The 23,908-nt window shown below is 43.1% G+C and overlaps 1 protein-coding gene and 1 non-coding gene across 2 annotated transcripts in view; one reads left to right on the forward strand and one right to left on the reverse strand.

Annotated features, from left to right (window-relative positions):
• Positions 1–23,908, reverse strand: part of RRAGD (Ras related GTP binding D) — a 38,449-nt gene that overhangs the window by 14,028 nt on the left and 513 nt on the right. The window contains exons 2-5 of the mRNA XM_008149122.3: positions 11,293–11,588; positions 3,786–3,985; positions 2,774–2,888; positions 1,890–2,032 (exon numbers count right to left, since the gene is read on the reverse strand). Coding sequence (XP_008147344.2) covers positions 1,890–2,032; positions 2,774–2,888; positions 3,786–3,985; positions 11,293–11,588 — 754 coding nt within the window. The remainder of the gene's footprint in view (positions 1–1,889; positions 2,033–2,773; positions 2,889–3,785; positions 3,986–11,292; positions 11,589–23,908) is intronic.
• LOC114231238 (U6 spliceosomal RNA) lies at positions 3,139–3,244 on the forward strand. Its single transcript, XR_003617202.2, has one exon. It is a non-coding gene; the product is annotated as a U6 spliceosomal RNA (small nuclear RNA).

Below are 23,908 nucleotides of genomic sequence, written 5' to 3' on the forward strand. Positions count from 1 at the left end.
CTTAGCAGAGGCTCAGCTGAGATTCCTGAGCATCGGACTGAGGCACCAGGTCACCTGCTTCTAACCCCTGCTGGTCTCCAGGGAGCAGCTGGGAACTGGCTGGGAGCCTGCCTCCTGGGCTGCCTGCCTCCTGGGCTGTCTGCTTCCTGGGCGGCCGCACACATTGCTAGCCCTCCCCCTCTTAGCTGGCTCCTTGCCTGGCCAGCGAACGTCTGAGGAAAACCACAGGGCCATTTGTGACCAAGACTGGTTCTCACTGAACCTGGGAGGTTCTCAGGAACACTGCACTCCACACAGGAAAACAATGTGATGGCAGGATCCAGCTCCCTCCTCCTCCCAACCCTGCCCATGTTTGTTTCAGCTGGGTAAAGGTAACTCTGATCAACATCATTTACAAGAACTACTAACTACTTACGTCTAATTACCTTATGGCTCAATCATGATTATGAATATCGTTAAATATGAGCCAGATTAGTTGTGTTGTTCATTGTATTTGATTACCACAGCAATTTGGACTGTAATCACGGTACATTCAGCTTCCATGGCTATTTCAAGGTCATTCACTTTACAGTTTAAAAATAACAGACTACTGTAGGGAAATAATCTTAGGAAATATGGCCTATTTCTAAAGCCGAATGGCAGTGTTTGATGATGATGATGATGATGATGATGATGATGATGATAGCAGCTACATTTATCCAGGGTTTACCAGGTAAAACCTAATTATTTCTTTCTCACTCCAGTCCTGTGAAGATTCACTTTCCCGTTTTCACAACAGAAGGCACTGTGTTTGCATGTGTACTAGAATGTGTAACAGAGTTAACAGAGAATCTAAACTGAGTTGGCAAAGGATTTTCAGACAGTGGAAGAGAGAAACGGCGAGACTGAGACTGTCACGGAAGAGGAGGCTATATAAAGCAGGTCACAGTGAGTAAAGAGGAAGAGGAACAAAAAGCTTCCAGTAATCAATGATTGGATGAAGACATAAATCTAACATAACCAGACAACTTGATATCTTAGTAAGATAAACAAACTAGTTCATACCCATTCACTCTGGATGACACCCATTCCGCAAATTTATAATTACGTGGAATTGTTTCTATGTCTGGTAACACAATCAACTTTCCCCACTCCTTGTTTACTTTCTGATTTTAAGTGTAAAACACTATTTTCTAAGAATGTAAGACCTTAATAGTAAACAGGCAGTGCTGTTTGCTTAGTTTTAAAATTCCCTGCTGCCCACAATAAAAATTAATCAAAAAGAATATTGTTGAAGGGATCATTTTGTAAGTTACGTAAATGTCTAACCACTATGCTAACCACCTGAAACTCTAATATGTAATGTCAACTGTAACTGAATAATAAAAATAAAAGTATATTTTAAAAACAACAACCCAGTAATCTCCAATAATGAAGAAGATAATAGAACTGTTGTTAACATGAGATATTTAGAGTTCAATGATCCTATTAGTCTCTCCCAAGTATATAAGACATTATAGTATGATGACAGATTTTCAGTAGAGAAACCCCAGGAATCAGTTAGGCTGAAGTTCAAATTCTAGTTCCAGCCCTTATTGAGCAAAGATTAGAAACATAACCAGTGTAAACCTCAGTTTTCCCATCTTTAAAGTGGGGGTAGTAATTCCTGCCTCATGGAGTAGAGGAGAATTAAATGATATAACATATGCAATGAGATTATTAGCATAATGCCAGGAATTTACTCAATAATTATTTGTTATTATTATTGCATGCCAAATGGTATATTTATTTACAGATCTCAGTCGTTTAAAACCAAACTATTAAAATCAAATAAGTAAATGCAAAATGTCTCAAAGGTTCTGAAAGAGAAGTATGGCTTGATTTTTAGCCTTTAAGAATGCCTTACTTACCCATAAATACAAGAGATGTCAATCACCACATCAATCATATCACAGCAGAGCTCATAGGTTTGCATATCTACTGGGGTGCTATCAGTTGCAATATAAATTTTACTGACCACATCAAATAGAAAAGCCTTTTCAATTCCAGAATTCTGAAACAAAAAGAAGATGCTGACTTAAAGCAACAGCTGATTTCAAACCAGGTCATGGTTCTATAAAACTATATGCCATCCTCTATGTAAAAAATAAACAAGCAAAAATTAAGTTATTATAATTTTAGGTTGTTCCATGTTATTACAATTTAAACCTCATTGTCATATACTTCTTTATTATGGGCTTGCATAGGAAATGAAAAGTGGAATTAATTATCACAAATTACTTTCTGTAGGCAAACAAACTGAGTGTTGGCCAAGTAAAAACACTAATTATACTGATTTTAAATTAAAAAATAAATTTAAGAAATCTAAACATGCAAATTCCAAACTGTGCGGTGAGAATTCATGTGAGTACAAACCAACAGGTCTGCCTTAATGCTACTCCGCAGAGTTGGACGAGAGCTGGTGGTTTATAGGACTCATTCAGTGTTAACAGTTTATATCTTATCGCCAAACCAATTTTTATACCCTCTACTTCTGGTAAGGCTCTACTAACATTGAATGATTGCCTACAATTTGAATACACACTCCAATTATATCAGTAAAGTACAGGCATCCATTTTGGGAGTTAAAATTTAAAGGGCCTAAAACAATTTCTGGATCAACCTCCAAAAGTACAAACTTTGGTGACTTTGAAATGCTGCTGTAAGAGTAAACAGAAATAAGATCGTTTTCACTCTTGCAATGTTATTCTTAAATTCTGCAAATGACGCTCACAGGATGATATTATTTACTTACAGAGATAAAGATGTTTAGCAAGTTCTCCAGGGTGGGGAGTTGTGGAATCAGTTTCTGAACCACTTTGCTAAAAGCTTCAAATATTGAATGGTCATATATGCTTGTCAGATAAAAGCTGAAAGAGGAAACAATATTTCATCACATTTTCCCCTTGACTGGAGAATAGACTGCTTACGCTCTGTCATAACACCAGTACTTGCCTTCTGTGTCTACACTCCTTACACACACATTCAGAATTTGAAACAGCCCTGGTAAAAACTGAACATGTCTTAACGGGCCATTTCCTCCCACCACCCAAAAAACAAGAACTGTGTCCGTTCTCATCTGCTGACTGGCTGGAGCGGAAAGCTTAAAAATGCATTGTAGTGCTCACTTCAGCGGCACATACACTAAAATTGGAACAATACTGAGAAGATTAGCATGTCCCTGCGCAAGGATGACACGCAAGTTTGTGAAGCATTCCATATTTAAAAAAAAAAGCACTGTCTGTGTCCATACCAGCTTCCTTATATTCTGCAAGAGAATGCACACCAGGTCATCTATACACACACACCTCATGGGCTAGTAACAGTGACGTTATTCATACTGAAGTACCTACGTTTTTCATTTTCCAACTTGTGAAATCAATGATACATGGAGCACCCCACAAAAAAAATGATGAAGTGGTTTTCCTCTGTATTTCTACTTGAATCATCATCAGAGTTAGATACTCTAATATTTATCAAGAACTGTAAACTTCAGCTTCCATTTACCTCCTGGATTATGTTCATGGGTTTTATGTTATGTGTTTCTCAAAAAGAGAAGGAATCTTAGCTTTGACCACTTATTTAAAAAAAGAAATTATTATTTTTAAACCCCCAAGATTAGAATTAGCACATGGAAAGCTTGTTTTACCCAAATACCATTCCAATGTCCACAGTACAAAATAGGGTGGACCACTTGTGGTGACTTTGGACCCCAAATCTGCTTTTTCTGTCCATTACAGGGATCCCTGAGGGATTTCTGTTCTCACCTGAGGTGAATTTTTTCTAATCCAGCATCTGCGAGGTCATCGTTTGCCCTCTGATGAATATCTCTTTGGGTTTCAATTTTGTGGTCATCGGACAGACCATCCACTTTATGAATAAACACCTCGAAGTTGATGTCAGTGTTCACTTTGTAGGCCCTGGTCACTGTGAGGTGCAGCCGGGCCAGGGCTTCCATGTAATCGTCCTGGGAAGAAAGGCACAGTCCTGTCAGGGGAGGCGGCTTTGCTTTCTAAACCCTTCTAAGGTGCCTTTCACATAACTCCCCAGCTTTATTGAGGGATGCTTGACAAATAAACATTGCATATATTTAAAGTGTACAATAGGAGGCCTGGCCGGGTAGCTCAGTTGGTTAGAGGAGAGTGCCCATAAAGCAACCTTGAGGGTTCAATCTCCAATCAGGACACACACAAGAAGCAACCAATGAATGCATAAATAAGTGGAACAACAAAAGTTAAAGTTATCTATCTTTAAACAATATACAGAATTCATTTTCGTTGTTCTAAATTTTATAAAAATATCAAGTTACATGTATATTATAGTCTGCCTTTTTCACCCAACATTATATCAGTGAAATTCACCTACATTGCCTCGCTCTCCCCCTACCCCTCTCAAAAAAAAAAAATCAATAAATAAAAAAATAAAGTGTGCAATGGGATGTTTTGATAAAAGGCACATGTTGTGAAATGATACCCCCACTCAAGCTAACTAACCTTTCCAATACCTTGCCTCACAGTTAACCATGTTTTTCCTTCCTACATTCTTTCTTTTCTTTTTTTTAAAAAAATATATTGATTTCAGAGAGGAAGAGAGAAGGAGAGAGAAGAAACATCAATGATAAGAGAGAATCATTGATTGGCTACCTCCTGCACACCCACTACTGGGGATCGAGCCCACAACCCAGGCATGTGCCCTTGGCCGGAATCGAACCTGGGACCCTTCAGTCCACAGGCCAACACTCTATCTACTGAGCCAAGCCAGCCAGGGCTCCACATTCTTTCTTAATTTGGAAACCATCTGGGTACAACGTCCAAAAATATTTTGCAAAAGCCCAATAAAAGCTGGTTTTATAGAATTCAAGATTGAAAATGTAAGTTTTGTTAACGAAGAGATGAAAAAGAAAGGCCAGAAAAACCCAGCTGTAGGCTCTTATGAGTAGCTTGGTGACAGTCATAAAGATCAGAGCTGCAGTTTTGTGAATCAAAAATTCACAAAGGTCACCTAGGACCTCCCTTGGAATACAATTCCTCCCAGATTTTTGAATCTCTTGGTCAACTGTGATGAACAGTTAGAGATGAAAATATGATATGGGTCACTGGGGAAGGAGCCAGGAGGAAAAACTTTTAAGAACCACTGGTCTAGAGCAGCCAAATTGGGCCCATGCCTGATGTTTGTAAGTCAAGTTTTATTGGAGCACAGCCACACTCATTTGTTGACATAGCATCTACGGCTGCTTTCATGCTACAATGGCAGTTGAGTAGCTTTCTTCTGTGGAAATGGTATAGCCTGCAAAGCCTGAAATATTTACCATCTGGCCCTTTATAGAATATGATTGCTGACATGGTCTACAATCGTTGCCCCAAATAACACAATACTATTTTCCTCCTTCCTACAGATGATACCTATATAATAATGTAATAAACACACACACACACACACACACTATATATATATAATCTTTGCTTAAGAAATCAAATCAAATATTAGCCCTGGCTGGTGTGGCTCGGTTGTTTTGAGTGTCGTCCCATGCACCAAAAGGTTGCTGGTTCAATTCCTGATCAGGGCACATGCCCAGGTTGTGGGCTCATTTGCAGGAGGCAGCTAATCAATGTTTCTCTCTCACACAGTGATGTTTCTCTCTCTCTCTCCCTCTTCCTTTTTCTAAAATCAATAAAAATATTTTTTAAAAAGAAATCAAACACTAGGTACTGAAGTCCTGTGTGTTCCTCCCCTTCCTCCCTCTACTCCATCACTCTACCCCCTACCCTCCAGAGGGAGCACTATCCCAAGTTTAGTGTCTATTCTCACTCGTCTCTTGATACACTACTACATACGTATCTATCTTTAAACAATATACAGAATTCATTTTCGTTGCTCTATATTTTATAAAAATATCAAGTTACATGTATATTATAGTTTGCCTTTTTCGCCCAACATTATATCAGTGAGATTCACCTACACTGAAGTGTATAACTTAAAAAAAAAAAAAAAAAAAAGATCCCCCCCCACTGGGGATCGATCCCACAACCATGACATATGCCCTGACCAGGAATCAAACTGTGACCTTCTGGTTCATAGGCTGACGCTTAACTACTGAGCCATGCCGGCCAGACCGTAACTCCTTCTAACAGCTCTATAAAGTTTCATTGTACGGATAGTCTATAATTTATCACTGTTGATAACTGTTGATGGACATTCAAAATGTTTCCAGACAGTGATAATGTGGGCAGTCTCACATGCTTCTTTGTGTCTGTCTGTGAGTTGGGGGGGCTTACCCTGAAGGCCGACCTGTTGGGTCATAGGAAGGAGCACCTTGAATTAGACTAGATAATGTGTAAGAAAACTGGATGCTCCAGACCCTCACCAACACTCAGTGTTGTCAGATCTCTTAATTATTGCCAACTTGAAGGTATGAGCCGGTCTTATTGTTACAGCAAAGAAAGGAAAGGGATCTGCAGGACAGAATTCAAAGGACTTTTCACCCCCTATTCTGACTCCAAACCTGGACCAAGACAGAAAGCCAATAAAACAGGGGATGTTCTGGCATTCTTCTATTCCCCAAACTAAATTAATAGAAAACACATCTCTAGTCTCTAGGTAAATAAAAATATTAAAGATAATAATAAGAAAATGTGAAGAGAGACAAACAGCAAATGGACTCTTCTCATCCTCACACTCTAAAGAGTCACTTAAAATGAAAGTTGGAATTTTGAGCACTGGGCTAGCAGATTAAGCATTTTGGAAAAATTCTAGATGAATAATTGTAGCACTTTTTTAAGACCTTAAAGTATCCTATCTAATAAAAGAGTGATATGCAAATTGACCATCACTCCAACACACAAGATGGCCACCACAAGATGGCCAGCAGGGGAGAGCAGTTGGGAGGGACCAGGCCTGCAAGGGAGGCCAGTTGTGGGTGATCAGGCCAGCAGAGGAGGGCAGTTGGGAGGGACCAGGCCTGCAAGGGAGGGCAGTTGGGGGTGATCAGGCCTGTAGGGGAGGGCAGTTAGGGGCAAACAGGCTGGCAGGGCAGCAGTTAGGCATCAATCAGGCTGGCAGGGGAGTGGTTAGGGGGTGATCAGGCTGGCAGGCAGAAGCGGTTAGGGGCAATCAGGAAGGGAGGCAGGCGATCCTACTGGGATCGGGCCTAAACGGGCAGTCGGACATTCCTCAAGGGGTCCTAGATTGGAGAGGGTGCAGGCTGGGCTGAGGGACACACACACACACACACACACACCCCGTGCACGAATTTCGTGCACCAGGCCTCTAGTCTCAAATAAAAACTGAAGTTATTACTGTATAATTCCACATATGTGAAATTCTAGAAAAGGCAAACTAGTCTATAGTGACAGAAAGCACATCAGCAGTCCTGGAGCTGGGGTTGGGGACTGGCTGAGGAAGGACACGAAGGAATCCTTTGGGGTGGTAGAAAGATTCTACATCTTGATTGTGAGCTAGTCACAGGGTGTAGACATTTATCAGACTCACTGAACTGTCCATCTAAAGCGAGGGCATTTTATTGTCTGTATATTCACCTCAAAAAAAAGTGTTACTGCTTATGTCTATAATGTAAGGAAGAGGGGAGTTAAAGGGACAGGCCTGTGAGCACAGCTAGCCAATGTCAAGAGAGCATTACAGTCGCAAAAAAATTAGAAATTGCTACTCTAACTCCCTGCCAAGTATACAGAATGGCCTGATTACCAACTAACTGATGTAGTAGTATGTAGCTACAAGAATTACAAATGACATTAAAAAGAAGAATATACTTGGTTTATTAGAGCAGAGGGGTTGTGGGTGATTTTTCCTACTGTGTTTGTTATTATCTTCTACGACAAAAATAAAAACTAGAATGCCTAGTTTCAATCCAAATTTAAATCTAGGAATTATAGATGTGTGTGTCCCAAGTCACAGGTGGAATGGCCTCAGGGGGCCGAAGCAGGGCCTGGGGATGTGATGCATCTGTGGGCTCTGCCGGGGTTTGGAGGATCATACATGCAGGTCGAGGGAAAGGGCTCTCAATGCTTTCATTCTCTTTTGTTTTACAACATTCTGTGAGGACACATTTTCTCCTTGGTGATATATTTATCTGGCAATCCTCTGACTGTGAGGAATTCACAAGAGAAAAATAAGAAGATGAGGTGTCCCACCCACAGAGCACTGCTTAGAAATAAAGAAAATGGTTGTCGAGTGCTGCGGAGGTCCTTCCCTGATGTGTGCTCCCCTTTCAGTCTTGTAATCACATCCTGCAAAGATTCCCACAAACACAATTTTCACAGCCTGCTTCCAGCAGAAAAGTGTATTAGACTCTGAAGCTGCTTATTTAATTCCTTTATATATTTTTAGTAAATGACAGCTCTCAACAATGTTTTTCCTATCCTTTTTTAAAAGTATAACTTGCCGAAACCGGTTTGGCTCAGTGGGTAGAGCGTTGGCCTGCGGACTGAAAGGTCCCGGGTTCAATTCCGGTCAAGGGCATGTACCTTGGTTGCGGGCACATCCCCAGTGTGGGGTGTGCAGGAGGCAGCTGATCGATGTTTCTCTCTCATCGATGTTTCTAGCTCTCTATCCCTCTCCCTTCCTCTCTGTAAAAAATCAATAAAATATATATTTTTAAAAAGTATAACTTAAAAGATGAATTTTGCAAGCATCCATTTACCTTTCTCTGTCTTACAGCTAAAAAATAAATAACAACAAAAACAAAAAAACCAAATAAACAAAAAACACATTTACCAACCCAAACTGAAGGTCCATTCCCATGTTCAGGTGGAAATCAAACCAAATTATGGTTGCAATTTAAAAATAGGCAAGTGTACCTATTTTAGCCCCACTATAACCATCGTACAAACACCTGAGGTGGGTTTGTTTTGGAAATTTAAATTCCTGCTAGGGAAGCGCAACGTGGTATTGAAGTATTTACTTACTAAGCCACTGTCTTGAAATGAGGAATCATCTGGTTGGAATCTACTCACGCATGGGCTGCCACTACCTAGTTCACCAACTACAGAAACAGCGGCCACGTGACTTAGGGGAAAATGGAGTTTAGAAGAGACGGATGAGCGTGACATCCCTGGAGCCTCACCTCCCATGCGACTCCCTAATTTATGGTGCTGGCAGATCTGAGGCAGGAAGGCAGGGATACTGCCAAGGCCACAGATGGGCCAGAAAACAGGTCAGTCAAAGTGGGACAGCCAGGAACGCAGCGACTAACACAGGCTCTGGACCTGATGCAGCTTCTACAAGCACACGCCTCTGGAAGGGTCCAAGGGAGGAGAGGCACCGCGGTCCCTAGACCAGGCACTGGGATGTAAAGTCTCCCCTCTCTACCCCACCACAAAATAAAGAGCCCTTTCTAACCACATGGCCAACCTCCCTCAGCTACAGTAGAAGTACAAAATGCAGTCGCTGGAAACGAAAAGGCTTTAGTTGAGAATTTCATTGTTCTATCGAACACCTCGTTCCGTGAACGCTCTCTGGCATGAGCAGTCTTCTCAGAGAACGGTTTGGGGCTCAGACCCATTATGACTGAGTCTTCACATCCCTTCCCCGCTAACCACACTGGTGCTCCTGCAAGGGCTGGGAGCGCTCGGCCCACCTGTCTCATTGTGGGCCCACAGCTTCTGGAAAATGTCTGGACCTGCCCAGCCGGTGTGGCTCCATGGTTGAGCATCGACCTATGAACCAGGCGATCATGGTTCAATTCCTGGTTAGGGCACATGTCTGGGTTGTGGGCTCAATCTCCATTGATGTTTCTATCTCTCTCACCCTCTCCCTTACTCTCTGAAATCAATAAAAAATATATATATTTTTTAAAAGTCGGGACCTGAATTTGGGGTTGGTTTAGTGCGTTCCTGTAAGACTTGTTGCCTTTTATTCCCCCACAGCTGCAAAAAAGAGCCCTTGGAAGGGCCTTGGGGCTGGGCCACACGTCACAGACACTTTTTCTAAATACTTGGACATGGAGAGTTTGAAGGGCCTCAAGATCTCAATCTTGCTGCCTGTACTTTATTTTTTTTTTTCTTTTTAAAATATATTTGTATTGATTTCAGAGAGGACAGGAGAGGGAAAGAGAGACAGAAACATCAATCATGAGAGAATCATCGATCGGCTGCTTCCTGCATGCCTCCCGCCCTGGGGACTGAACCGCAACCCAGGCATGTGTCCTGACCAGAATCGAATTGTGACCTCCTGGTTCATAGGTCAACGCTCAACCACTGAGCCACGCCAGCCGGGCTGTACTCTTTCTTATATTGACCTGCCTCAGACACACCGACGGTCCCACTGCTTTCCTCCCCCACCTCTCCTTTGACATGGGCTCAGGATATAAAATCCCAGGCTGCCAAAGAGACAATTCAGAAAGCTGGTTTGAATAACTGAAAAAGTGAGTGACTCTATGCCTGGGTACCAAGTCAAAGTGCTCCCAATTCTTTGCTCTCAGCAAAGTTGAAGAAGACCCAATCAGCATGTCTGCTGGGAAACTACTAAAAATAATTTTTTGTGATAGAAAACTGGGCAATTTAGGGGATATAACTTAGAAGGAGTGTAAATAATTGAGTTGACGCTATACCAAAACTCACCCTATCTCTACACCTACATATTTATGTGAGCGAGGCTTCTCAGTGCTTACATCTATGCAAACAAACAAACAAACAAACAAACAGAATTGATGCCAAATCCTGTCTTATTCAAGCATGGACACATGAATTAAGTGGGAAAATATTCATCTTCTTAGGAGAGACAATTATATCTCAAATTTTACTTTTTATATTCAAGTCACCCATAAAATACACAATACTTATGCTGACTTTATTAATTGTGCACTAACAGTAATTACGATCATTTTAATTCAGAAGAAAACATTTCATACTTGGAACTTGCACTTCACAGGAAACAGATTAAAACGTAAACTTATATTCATGTTTTTGTTGCCCAGAACCTGCATCAGAGGGGGGACCCATACCTGCTGTCTGTGGCCTGTAAGTGGTCCCCTCCATCTGGGAGGTTTCTGGATCTGTGATTTGCTGAGACGTACACAACTGCTACACAGCTCCCTAACGCCATCACTTGGTGGTCAGGGTTGCACGAAGGGAGACTTCTTTGCAAACCCTGAGACCCCCCAACCGAGAAATGCTTGTCTGGTAGAGAGGCCTATTTTCCATTCTAAAAACCAAACCCCAAACCTAAACGATCACAAAGGAAGTTGTTTAGACCCAGGGGGACGGCTGCCTACAGGGGGGAGAGGGCCTGCTGTCCCACGGTACCCAAGACCGGCTTTACCTGGGAGTCTATGACAAATATCAGGGCTCCTGTTCCCCGGAAGATCATCTCATAGTCAAATGTAGGGTCAAAAAAGTCAATCTGTCCCGGGAAGTCCCAAATCTGAAAATTCACAAAGGAGCTGTTGGAAACATCTTCCCGGCAGATCTTGTTCGTGCTCTCCAAGAACAGCGTCTCGTTGGGAGACATTTTGTGAAAGACAACTTTCTGAATCGATGACTTGCCGCTTCTCCTCAGGCCCATGAGCAGGATCCTGGGCTTCACCTCCGTGCTGAAGGGATCGCTGAAGTCCAGGACTGCAGAAAACCACAAAACAAAAATGAGGGTGAGCCGCTTTCACCGCGGTTAATTCGACGAGTTTCACTTCCACCTCAGATGTGATTTATGATTCACAGACAATTCGACTTTTCCAAATATGGGGAGTGCTAACTACATCACCCCACTCATTGAGGGGCCAGCTTTTAGTAAGTGCAAAACACTGAAAAATGCTATTTCACAACCTCTCATACCGTCCCGGGCGGGGGGTGGGGGGGGGTGGGGGTAATGAGGGGTGGGGAGAAAACCTGTACAATTTTGCACCACCAGCAAGGAATCTAGAGGGTGAAGAGTAGAGGTTTCCTGGAGCTGACTGCCCGGGAAAAGGATCTGGTGTTAGCATTCCAAAGCAAAGTCCTTCATCAGGGTCTCTATGAACTAAGGAGATGCTTGCTTATTTACCATCAGAGAAATACTCATCACAACCACTGTGAGATGCCCCTTCACATCCACGAAGATGGCTACAATAAGAAAGACAGATAATAACAAGTGTTGGTGAGGATGTGGATAAACTGGCACCCTCATACACAGCTGGTGAGAACGTAAAATGGTGTGCTTTGAAAAAAGAAAAAAAAGTTTGGCCGTTCCTCAAAAGACTGAGTCACTATATGGCCCAGCAATTCCACTTCTAGGAATATATTCAAAGATATAAAAACATATGTCCAAGCAAAAAACTGTACATGAATGTTTACAGCAGCATTATTCATAATAGCCAAAAAGTAGAAATAATACAATGGCCATCAACTGATGATTGGATTAACAGATGTGGTATATAAAAAAGGAACAAAGTACTGATACATGCCACAACATGGATAAACATTGAAAGTGAAAGAAGCCAGATACAAAAGGTCACGTATTGTTTGATTCCATTTATAGGAAACGGCCAGAAGAGATAAATTCAGAAATAAAAGATACTGTGTGGTTGCCAGGGGCTATAGGGAAGAGAAATGGGAAGTGACTGTTAACAGGCATGTGGTTTCTTTGGAGTAATAAAAATGTTCTAGAATTAAATAGGAATGATGATTACATACCTTTGTGAATATATTAAAACCACTCATTTGTATACTTTAAAAGGGCAAATATTATGATATGTGAAATATATCTCAATTTTGTAAAAACAGCTTCATGAATGACCGAAATAAATAAAATAATAAATAATAATGAAGATTGGAGAAAGGTCAAGAAAGGAAACCATTTTAAGTAAAAAGGCAGAATATAGGCAAATATAGAGATCTAAATATATTAAATTATTTTTCCAAATTTCTATTTCGTTTCCTTCTGAACTACTCTTCTTATGTCTTTCTCAGTCCCTTACTCGAGTCTAAGCCTACTCAAATAGAGACTGAAAAGTAATCCTTTACTTCCCTATTGTAACTAACAATTTTTTCCAAAACACACAATTCTTGATAATCTTACTTAATTTCACATATAATATTTTTATGTTTGAATTTGCAAGAGGTGTGGGTAAACAAAAAAATTTTGAGTAGAACAATAATGAATAAAGTAAGCAGGCACAGATGTATACAAAAACCACTCTATTATAAGCAACATCTCAGCCCGTCCTACCCATATACACTTTTCCAGTTCTGCTTAACCCAATCCAACAAATTGGTGATGAGCTATGATAGAAGCAGTGATAGGGATGTAAATTACCCAAAGGTCACCAGCTTTCTTCTTCATCAGTGATTATATGCTACCCATTTGCAGTATTGCCTTTATAAGTCAACCTTACCAAAACCAGGGCATGAATTTAAAAAGAAAACAGGTCCTGGCCGATTTGGCTCAATGATTAGAGCGTTGGCCCTCAGACCGAAGGGTCACAGGTTCAATTCCCAGTCAAGGGCACATACGTGGGTTGCATATTCGATCCCCAGCCCGGTTGGGGTGCATGCAGGAGACAACCAATTGATGTGTCTCTCTTTCAATGGTATTTCTCTTTCTCTTTCTCTCTCACTCTCTCTCTCTCTTTCTAAATATCGAGTGAGGATTAGCAAAACCAAAAAAGGAAAGAACACAGGATTTCCAGTTTCAAAAGTATCAGACTAATAACATGTCACAGTCTTCACCTCTTCATATTAAATCCCTAAAAAGAATAGAGAAGGTATAAACAATTAATAGATGAACAAATAAACATGGACATTTTCAAGCTCAGCTGAGCTTGGAACCAAAAGGAACACTCAAAACTGACTAATGGTTGAAAATTCCCTAAGAAACACAAAGATCAGATTGAAGAGGGAACCTGCAGCCAGCCCTGGACATGGATGGAAGGGTTCTGCTGCAGAAGCTAGAACTGGTGGAAGTCCAAGAACTGGTGGAAGCCCAACCAGGAAGGGGCAGGAAGACAACCAACAGGGTCATTATTTGGAGAATCAAAGTGAGGAGAGCCAAGGAGATAAACTGTGCACCACTGCCCAGGTACCGAACGCCATCCCACACATACTCTAGAACACCTTCCAGGTGGGCGCAGTGAACCCAGGAGCTGGGGTGTGAGAGGGAAGGCAGTGCTAGTGATGCTCTGGAAGAACGGGGAGCAACCACGCTCCAAATGCGTTAACCTCACCCAACTTCCACCACAGTGCGTGTGGGGCTCAAGGCGTGGAAGCAGCACCATCTTCCCTTCAGACATTTCCTCAAAAGAGGACAGCCAAATGGTAGCAGAGAGCAGAGGCTCACCAAATGGGAGAATGTACGCCTGAAGCTGAGTTCATCATGGAATCAGAGCGAACTTTCAAGGTAAGTATAAAATACACAGAGACGAGAGAAAATATGACATTCATGAAACAAGAACAATTTTCAAATAAGAGCAGTCATGACAAAGGGCATTAGAGATCTTGGAAATAAAAATGTAATTCGGGAATGAATGGATTGAAAAGCAGAATAAACGCAGGTAAAGAGGGTAATAGTGAAGTAGAAAGTCAAACTCTCTTAGAATGCAGTGAGTACAAAGGGATAGTGCACTGGAAGGTGTGAGATGAAAATTAAAGTGACATCAGAAATAAGACTCAGAAGTCCCACTATGTGCCAAAGAAAATCCAAAAGAAGAAAACAGAATATACGGGAAAGCAATATTTAACTAAATAATAGGTAAGCCTTTCCCAAACTAAGAAAGGATAAAACTCAAAAGGAACAGAGAGAGAAATGTAAACAGAAATAAGCTCACACCTATAATTACCATAGCAAAACTTCAAAACATTAAGAATAGTAATAAAATCCTGCAGACTATCAGAAGAGGAAAACAATTACCCACAAAGAAATCAGAAAGACATCAGACTTCTTAACAACACGGGGTACAAGAAGAGAAGGGAATAGAACAGGATCTTTAAAGAACTGAAGAAAAAATATCTTTGAACTCAGATTTATATACCCATTGGTGGAGTCCTTGCCCAGAGCCTTAGCCACCCCACCAATCAAATGGCATTCAACAAAAACTGCAACAACAAAAAAGGGTAGAGGCGAGAAAATATCAAAGTACATCATGCATACTAAGAATAAGCATGGCGCCCTAAACGGTGTGGCTCAGTGGATAGAGCGTTGGCCTGCAGATTGAACGGTCCTGGGTGCGATTCCAGCCAGGGGCACATGCCTGGGTTGCAGGTTCGATCCCCAGTAGGGGGCGTGCAGGAGGCAGCTGATCCATGATTCTCTCTCCTCATTGATGATTTTCTCTCTCTCTCCCTTCCTCTCTCTGAAATGAATAAAAAAAAAAAGAGTAAGCATGGCTAGGTTTATTTATACATATGTGGATGCTGGTTCACAATATAAGTGTATTTTTTTATTGTGGACCACAGTTAAAAAAACGTTTTGTAGGCCACTGCTGTTGATCAGGAGAGGCTTCTTACCTCAGAAAGGACTGCTGACAAAAACCTCCCCTCTTATCTTATTCTCCTGCGTTTCCTTGATTATCTCAGCTTCTGAAACCCTATGGGGTTCCTCAGAAGGTCTCAGTCCACTCTGGGAGTGGGAAGCAGGGAGTTTGCCTCAGGAAGGTAAACAACCCACCTTCCGGCCTCCTGGGGGGGTCTGGGCTCTCTCCACCATTTCCCTGAGCATCACCCACTTACTCGAGTTTAATACGAACCTAAGAAGGGTGAAAAGAGTGACGAGAATGAGGGCTGGCTGCTGTGAAAGGGGGGACAAAAAGGGCTAGTGCTTAAAAAGGCAATCGGAAAGGAACCACAGGATTTGGGATTCGATGGACCCCCACAGAGGGCTCTTTAAAAGTGTCAGCAGGACTGGGAGAAAGCGCAGGAGGGAGGTGAAATTTACCAGAGGGCAGTTTGTTCTGTTTCATAAAGGTTCCCTGAAAGTCCGCCAAGCTTTAGGCAGGGCTAAGCCAGGGGCTGCAGACACAAAGTAAAGATTCATCCTTCAGTGATTAGAGGGGGAAATAGACAAGAAAAAACTGACAATTCGCTGCTATCTAGGTGTATGGGTTCAGAAAGAGGGTGCCTGGAGATATAACATCTGAGGATTAAAGAAGAGGAGGCATCAAAGAAATGAAGAAGGGGAAATAGCACCAGGAAGAGATTTTGGCACTCCTGGAATTTAGGGAATGTAAGTTCAAAGGCAAAAAAAAAAACAACAAAAAAACCCCAAAAGGCTCTGCACTATCCACTGGTTTCCCACAGCATAGAGACTAAAATCCAAATGCCTGCTGCCTTCCAAAGGCCCCAGGTGGGCTACCCTCATCCCATGCCTGGTTCCTCTTCCCCACTAGCTCCCGATGCTACAGCCACACTGGCCTTCCAGCGGCAATGTTACCTCCTCGGACGGAATCTAGGCCCCATCACTTCCTAACAACCCTGTGTCTTCTTAACAATACCTACCACTATAAAAATTATCTTTTTACTTTATGGCTGTCTTCTTGTTAATTGTCTGTCCCTCTCATATACACACACAAAATACAATGTCGAGAAGTAACAGACTAGCTCATGAATGAGATGCTGGGAAGTTTGGATTCTACTCTGAAAGCCATAAAGAAATCACTAAGGCTCTTAAGGGGAGACTCACATGATCAGATTTACACTTAAGTTCACTCTGGAAACAGAATCCTGAGAGGGAGTCAATGTGTAGGTAGGGATGGGGTTTAGAATAAGTCCCTGAGGCATGAAAAGTATTTTCAGCTAAAGGCATTCGAGTTCCTGATCCTTTATTTGCCTATAGCAGAGCCTCCCGAAAGAACTCACTTGTCATAAATCTCCCCAGGAGCAACTCGAATCTCCAGTTAGGAGATTAGAGACTGAGACTGAGCCAAGAAGAGAAGTCTGCACCACACCCAGACATTTTCCCAAAACTACTATCTCCCACCTATTCTGCTACGGGCCCATTTATTTTTCCCAAAAAGTCATGTTTTTCCGTAAGTGCCCTTTCACCAACCCCAAGAACTCAGGCATGGCCTGTGGTCCATGGCAAAAGGAATGGATTCATGAGAAGTTCAAACCAACTCAATTGTATCCGCTGGTCCACGGGACATGCAGGACAAGGAAAAAAGGCTCTGAGTTCCCAGTCTGACAGAGCATTCACCAGGGTGGTAAAAGGGAAGAGGCTATTTGAAGTTGTTGAGTCTGGGGTGCCTGCTGACCTGTGGCTCAGGTGAGAAAAGGGTCTGGAAGTTCAGAAGGGCCCTAAGACTGGGGTTGCAGACAGGTTTGAGGTGGGAATTCAGGTTGCTAAGACTGCCCATGCATTGTTGGTCCTTTTTGTCCCTGAACTTCCTGGTTGAGTGCGAGGACACACTTGGGTTTTAGCCTTGGCCACCAAGAAAAAGCTCAAGCCAACCTGCTCTTGTCACCCAGCAGCTACCATTACTGACCGCCTGCCTAGCAGGCAGTGCCATCTCTAAACTTCAAGTTGATAACATTTGTTCTTTACGGATGTGAAAAACGGAGGCTTCAGGGCTTATCACAATAAATACTCCATAGCTGTTTGCTGGTTAGGATGACTGAATGCAAGTGACTGAGCAGCATCTGAAGATAAATTAACTGAAAGCTTTAAAAAGAAACTTTATATCTGGCTTTGGCCTAGGCCAGCACCTGGGTATCAAGAGGATGAGCTTTCTGCCTAAGGAAAGTTTATCTACCGTGTCAAGGGCACGGAACATACCTCACCTACTTTGCACTGGGTCCTGTCACTACCAAATTTAACCAAGCAGCCAGCTTTATAAGTAGACTGGCTGGAGGTCCCAGGGAAATTCATTCCCCAAGAAACAGTATTATGGGAGGAGTTTTCTAACCCTGACATTCTCAGTCTTTAACCCCTGCAGGCTAATTACTTAATCAGTAACTGGCAAAGCCCAGTCAGAAACCTTTAGGCCTTGGAAATACAAAAAGAAGAGAAAGAAAGAAGGATCATGTGCTGGAGTACAAGGCCACCTGGGGGCCAGGCCTGGCGGATCTGCGGGTTGGGAATGTCACAACAAAGGAGGAGCTGGAAGTCAGGAAGTGAAGGGCAATGGGCCCCTCCTTATACAATTCTAACAAGGTTGGCCCAGCCTCCCAGAGCCCAAGGTCTCTCTGAGGGGGAGACATGGAAAGAAATTCACTTCATACGTTGTGAAGTGGATCTATAGATGTATCATACAACTGAGAGCTATTATAATTAAGTTCTCCCAGAGGCGGCACCTTTAAACAGACCCAAAATGGGGAACTAAAACAAAGATTCAATGAAAGAATAAGAATAACGTGGTAGCAAAGAGATGGCAAGTTGAATGGTTTAAAACGTACTGGGTTAGTGCTAGACTGGGGTTCAAGTCCCAGCTCTGTCCTTTATCAGCTGTGTGACCCTCTACATGTCCCTTAGCCCTTGAGTCATTATTTATTCACCTATCAGTCTCTATCAGCATGTGAGTACACACACAAAACCCTTCTCCTCCCGCCCCCACCCCCCCCCCCCCCCCGTCCCCACCCCAGCCCAAGCCTAGGTAGGTAAAGAGGTCTTTTTTGTGGAATGTGACCACAGTGCAAGGCTCACTCAGCCATAAGGGAAAGTTAGCATTTCTTCCTTATCAGTATTCTGTGGGGTCAACAAAGCCTAGAGGTTCTATTTATTTATGGTTTTAGGAAGAGGCCTTGATTCTATTTGCAACATTATCTATGTGCCTTTATATTTCTGATCAGTGGAACTACTTACACATGCAAGATCCAGGAGTTTAGTAAGAAATTCCAATGCAAGTGGAAATTAAATACATGCATAATAATAGTGCCATCAACAAGAGACTGCAAAATCATGAAGATTCACTGTCCATCTGATTAACTACATAGTATGGAGAATTAAATGCCAATAAAACATTCTCAAAGGCATAAATGTGACTTTTATTTATATGTAAAGACCAAATCTTTCTCTACAAAATCCTCTCACATCACACTAGCAAGTAACTAAAAAGCATGATTCCCTCTACGAATATTTCCTTAAAATATGTATCCAATAACATTTCTAATGTATTCTGGTCTACCAATGTTCCTGCAAAAAGGGAAATTTGTTCTTGTGCACTTTTTTTAAACAATTGCTTTGAGAGTGATCAAGGTTGGTGTTATGTAGTCCTCTACTTTATACACTGAGACACCGAGTTGAGTCTGCCCCAGACGTCCTCAGGAGGAGAAGTCGACCAGTTCCCTGTAGGCTTTAGACCAGGAGTGAAGAATCTATGTCCGAGTGTCAGGGAAGTACCAGGGAAAACCACTCTCATAAGAGAGCTTTAAGGCTTTTGCTGAAGAGAGAGAATGAAAGGGTAAAAAAAAAAAAAAAAAAAAAAAGAAAAAAGGAAGGAAGGAAGGAAGAATAAAGGAGATAAAGAAAGAAGAAAAATGAGCAGGAAAGAAGTGGTGTGGTAGGAAGTAAAATGTGTCACCAAGAGCTATGGGTATGAGAGACTAAATAAAGCAAGCAGTGAACTCTGAGAGAGACACAGTCGCCAAGGGACTGAAAATTCAGAGCCACACACCTTATCCAGAACTTGATGTTTCTGCCTCTTATTTCTATTAGACTACCCTATGTCTGTTCTAATATTAAAATGGGAGTCTCTGATAAGAGTAGAGAATCAAGATTCTATGATACACTGAATCAGTTTATAAAACATCTGACATAAAACTATGCTCTCTCCCCTGGCCGGTGTTGCTCATGGTTAGAGCGTCTGCCGGAGCACCGAAGGGTCCCAGGTTCGATTCCTGGTCAAGGGCATGAACCTAGGTTTTAGGTTCGATCCTTGGCACTAGTGGGGCAGGTGCAGGAGGCAACCAATCAATGTGTCTCTTTCACATGGATTTTTCTCTTTCTCCCTCTCTTCCTCCTCCTCCCTTCCACTCTCTCTAAAAATCAATGGAAAAAATATCCTCCGGTGAGGGTTAACAACAATATATACACTGAGTGGCCAGATTATTATGATCTCTGAATGAATAGTAACCTGGCCACTCAATATATATATATGTTAGAGGCCCAGTGCATGAATTCGTGCATGGGTGAGGTCTGGCCAGCCTGGCCAGGGGGAGGGGACATGGGCAGTTGGCCGGCCTGCCTGCTGGTGAAACTCCTGGTCGAGGGGACAATTTGCATATTAGTCTTTTATTATATAGGATATACACTGAGTGGCCAGATTATTATGTGTTCAGAGATCATAATAATCTGGCCACTCAGTGTATAAATATATGTATACTCTCTAACTATATGTATTCAAACAAGCACTGTGCCTAAAGGTGGCCTTGGTCACATAATTTAAAACTATTCTGTATTTACATCTATTCCAACTCTTACATATCTTCGTATTTTCAGGGCCAGAAGAAAACCCAAGAGATTAGCTATGGACAGGGCTGTAGTTACCCCAACTCTTTTTGGTCAAGGCAGATCTACAAGGAAAGGGATTTACATTTTCACGAACTTGACCCTCTCCTAAACCTCGCTCAGTTCTACACCATGTTGTGGCTGCACTAAAGTCCCCTGGTATCTCTGGCATATCGGAAGAACAATGATCTCTGCTTACTCTCAATAAGCTGCAAGAAGATGAATTCACTCATTTTTAAATCATTTTAAGTGGGAAAAACCTGACACTAATGATTAATAGATATGAATTGCTGGAGTCACAGCATTTACACCCATCAAGGAAATACCACCTGACCTTGGATTGTGTGTGTGTGTGTGTGTGTGTGTGTGTGTGCGCGCGCGCGCACGCGCGCACGTGCCTCCAGTAACCACCTAAACTGTCACTTCCTCAGACCCTAAGAGAGTACACAGGCTGCCATGGAAACAAGTCTGCACTCAGCTGGACTGTGGGTGAGCAGCTGTCTTAGCCAGGTTTCCCTTAAATATTGGGACTTTAGGGAAAAAACAATTTCACTTTTTTATTGCATATGGTCTTTTAATTGCTTTCCTTATTATTACAGTTTTTAAAGCACAGCAGTTTCCTAAAGATTTAAAGTCCATGTGTCAAAAAAAACAATCATTACTTTTGATGCAATTGTTTCCAATGGCTTAATTATTTATTGCACAGCAGTTTTATCTGGAGCATGGAAGTTGAAGGTGAGACAGATTCACCTATCTCTGATTAAGTGCCCTGAAAGGGGCGTTGAGAGGTGCCCAAGTATGTCCTTAGGAGAACTAAAGTACCGGAGAACACTCCCGGTATTCATGAATAAAGTCTGGAGTGCAAGCCAGGGAAGTGCAAGTTAAGTCTCACCTTGGCCCACTACATTTTCAAACTTAGCACAATGTGGTAAAACTACAAGGCACTCGGTTTAAAAATAAAATTGGAGGTTCCTTGGAAGACTATGGGAAATGAAAATCACGCTACCCACCTTCAATCCACTTTCTCTTGCCCAGCGATGCTACTCGGTCCTGCATCCCACCCACCAGGGTAGATTTCTGAACTCATGGAAAAAGCCCCAGGTTTCCACTGAGCTCAGCACTAAACCAAGTCTATCAAGAAAGTGAAGGGGGAGGAGCATTCATTAGAGACATGCTTTGCTCACTGTTCAAACCGCACCACATCCAAATGTTCTCAGAGTGAGTCCCTCTCCACCCACCCCTTTTTTAAGTTTGAGAGTAGGCAAGTGTAAATTTTACCACAAATAACACAGGGTTATAATGCAACATGTGTCCAGGGCACAATGGAAATCGAGATGACCCTTTGGTGGCACCTTAAGGTCCCAGGAATGGAAGTCACAACTCCTAACCTCTTCCCTCACCCCGACTCCCAGGGACCGTATCAGCGGGCGTGACTGTTGTCAGGGACAGCCTTTCCTAGAATTGCTGGCCAAGGAGCCTATCTGCTCCTCTAGAAAGCCCATGTTCTGACAGAGATTCAGGCCCACAGCCCCAAATCAAAACCAGGAACACGTGAAAGGCACAGGAGCCTGAACTAATAGAGGGAGTCTTCCGAGAACAGACCAGCTATCCACCGCAGGCCCGCGTGGAGAAAGGCCCAGCTTCAGTAATGTCTGAGGGAGCAAATTTTCATTCTTGGGTCCTCCTACCACATACATATACTCAGTGCTTTTATTTTATAGCAACATTCCAGGTTGAGCAAAGAACTCACAAGGGAGGATTTTATCAGTGAAGTCATCAAAAGGGTCAGTTCTGGGTGGGTGTGCCTTTAGGTTAGGTGCAGTGGGGAGCATGGAGGCCAGGCCCTGGGGAAGCCCACCCCTGAGGCAAAGCTTTCCTTTCACTTCGATTTTAAGTCCCCAAACCAGTTTTTAAAATGCCCCCTTAAAGGGCTGCAGAATGAACAGGTCCTCTGGCCCCCAGGACAGGATCACATTACAGGGCGGTTCCTCCCCACACAGTCTCTTTCTCATTTTCCTTTTTTTTTTTTTTAGAGTATCACAAATACACCCTATTGCGTGTCTACCATTTCAAATACCTTGCAAATAAAACCGCATTCTGAATCCCTCAAGTCTCCCGAGAAACTAGGAGGAGCCAACACATGCAATTTGAATAATAATGAAGTGACAGAACAATTTCATTACCAAAGGTAGCCCTAGGGACTCCAACAAAAGGGTTGAACGCCTCCATCTACAAAAGTGTAACCACGGGCTCAGCTGTGGGACCAATTGTGGAGGGTGCAGAAGAGAGAAGGGCACAGGTGCCCACACCGGTTAAAGCAAACGGGGAATCAGCACAAACCCTCCCAGGAGACAGACCACGATGAACAGGGGTGACTTGGCGCGCTTCTCTCATCTCTCAGGCTCAAGGTTTAGTTCACTTTCTTCCCTTTCTGATTCACTGAATTCCGCACTTACCATAAACAAAATAATGAAAGCGTTCTCCCGACCAAGGCTTTGGACAGGGAATTTAAAATAAGTTCAGTGAATTTCAGTAAAAGTTCTTCAAAATCAACAGTCCCAGAGGTACTTTCATCCCCCAGGATTTTTTCAAAGTGCACATGTTTAAAACCAGTCCCTTCATTGGATGCACACAGCTTCACCTTGATGTTGCGTTTACCAGCCTCCTCCTAGGGACCTTTTCAAGTGACCTTACAATAAAGAACTTTTCCCTTGCTTTGGAGAAAAAAGGAGAAAGAAAGAAAAAAAAAAAGTGAACCTTTCTGGAAGCCCAAAAAACTCTCAGCTTCCTTAGGCCTTAAGAATTAAATACAGGACACCCCCCTCCGCCCCCAAATACACACACACACACACACACACACACACACACACACACACACACAGGCTGAACAACTGCTAAATCCGCTTCATCAACAGTAAACAGTTTACTTCTGAGCGGCATGTATTTCCCCACCACGCGCTCTCTCCAGGACAGGCAGAGTCCTGCCCAGATGGTGACACTGAGCGCAGATACGGTGTCCTAACAACCGTGTTTGCCTGGATCCCGGGAAACCCTCGGCCACTCGGCAACTCCCACATCACCTGGGTGCATCTCCCCGGGTGCCCCTAAGCCGCAGACCTGGGCGGCCCCAGGACCCCTCCCGCGACGACACAGGGCAAGACTGACACCCGCAGCTGCCGACGACCCTGCCAGTCACGTTGCCGCCGGCTGCCTTTTTTAGCCACGACATCTGACCTCAGCTTCCACAGCAGCATTCAGGGAGAGGTCCCAGGGCGAGCCCGGCGGTCCCCTCCCCTCCCCAACCCCCAGATCCTGCTGGGAGCTCGGGTGAGAGGTGGGGGAGGTACCCGCCCTGGAGCGGGCCAGCGAGCGCGCGTTTCCCCAACCCAGACTCTTCCTCTCCCTGCTCTCCCCCAAGGATCCCGGTCCCCGCATCGCCGCTGGCACCCGGGCTCCCCCATTTTGCAGCCTGCAGTCGCTCCTCCGGCGCCCTCCCCACCCCCACCCCGCAACTCCGTTCTCCTGGATT

This window comes from Eptesicus fuscus, chromosome 10 (assembly GCF_027574615.1).
Source record: "Eptesicus fuscus isolate TK198812 chromosome 10, DD_ASM_mEF_20220401, whole genome shotgun sequence".
Classification (NCBI taxonomy): domain Eukaryota; kingdom Metazoa; phylum Chordata; class Mammalia; order Chiroptera; family Vespertilionidae; genus Eptesicus; species Eptesicus fuscus.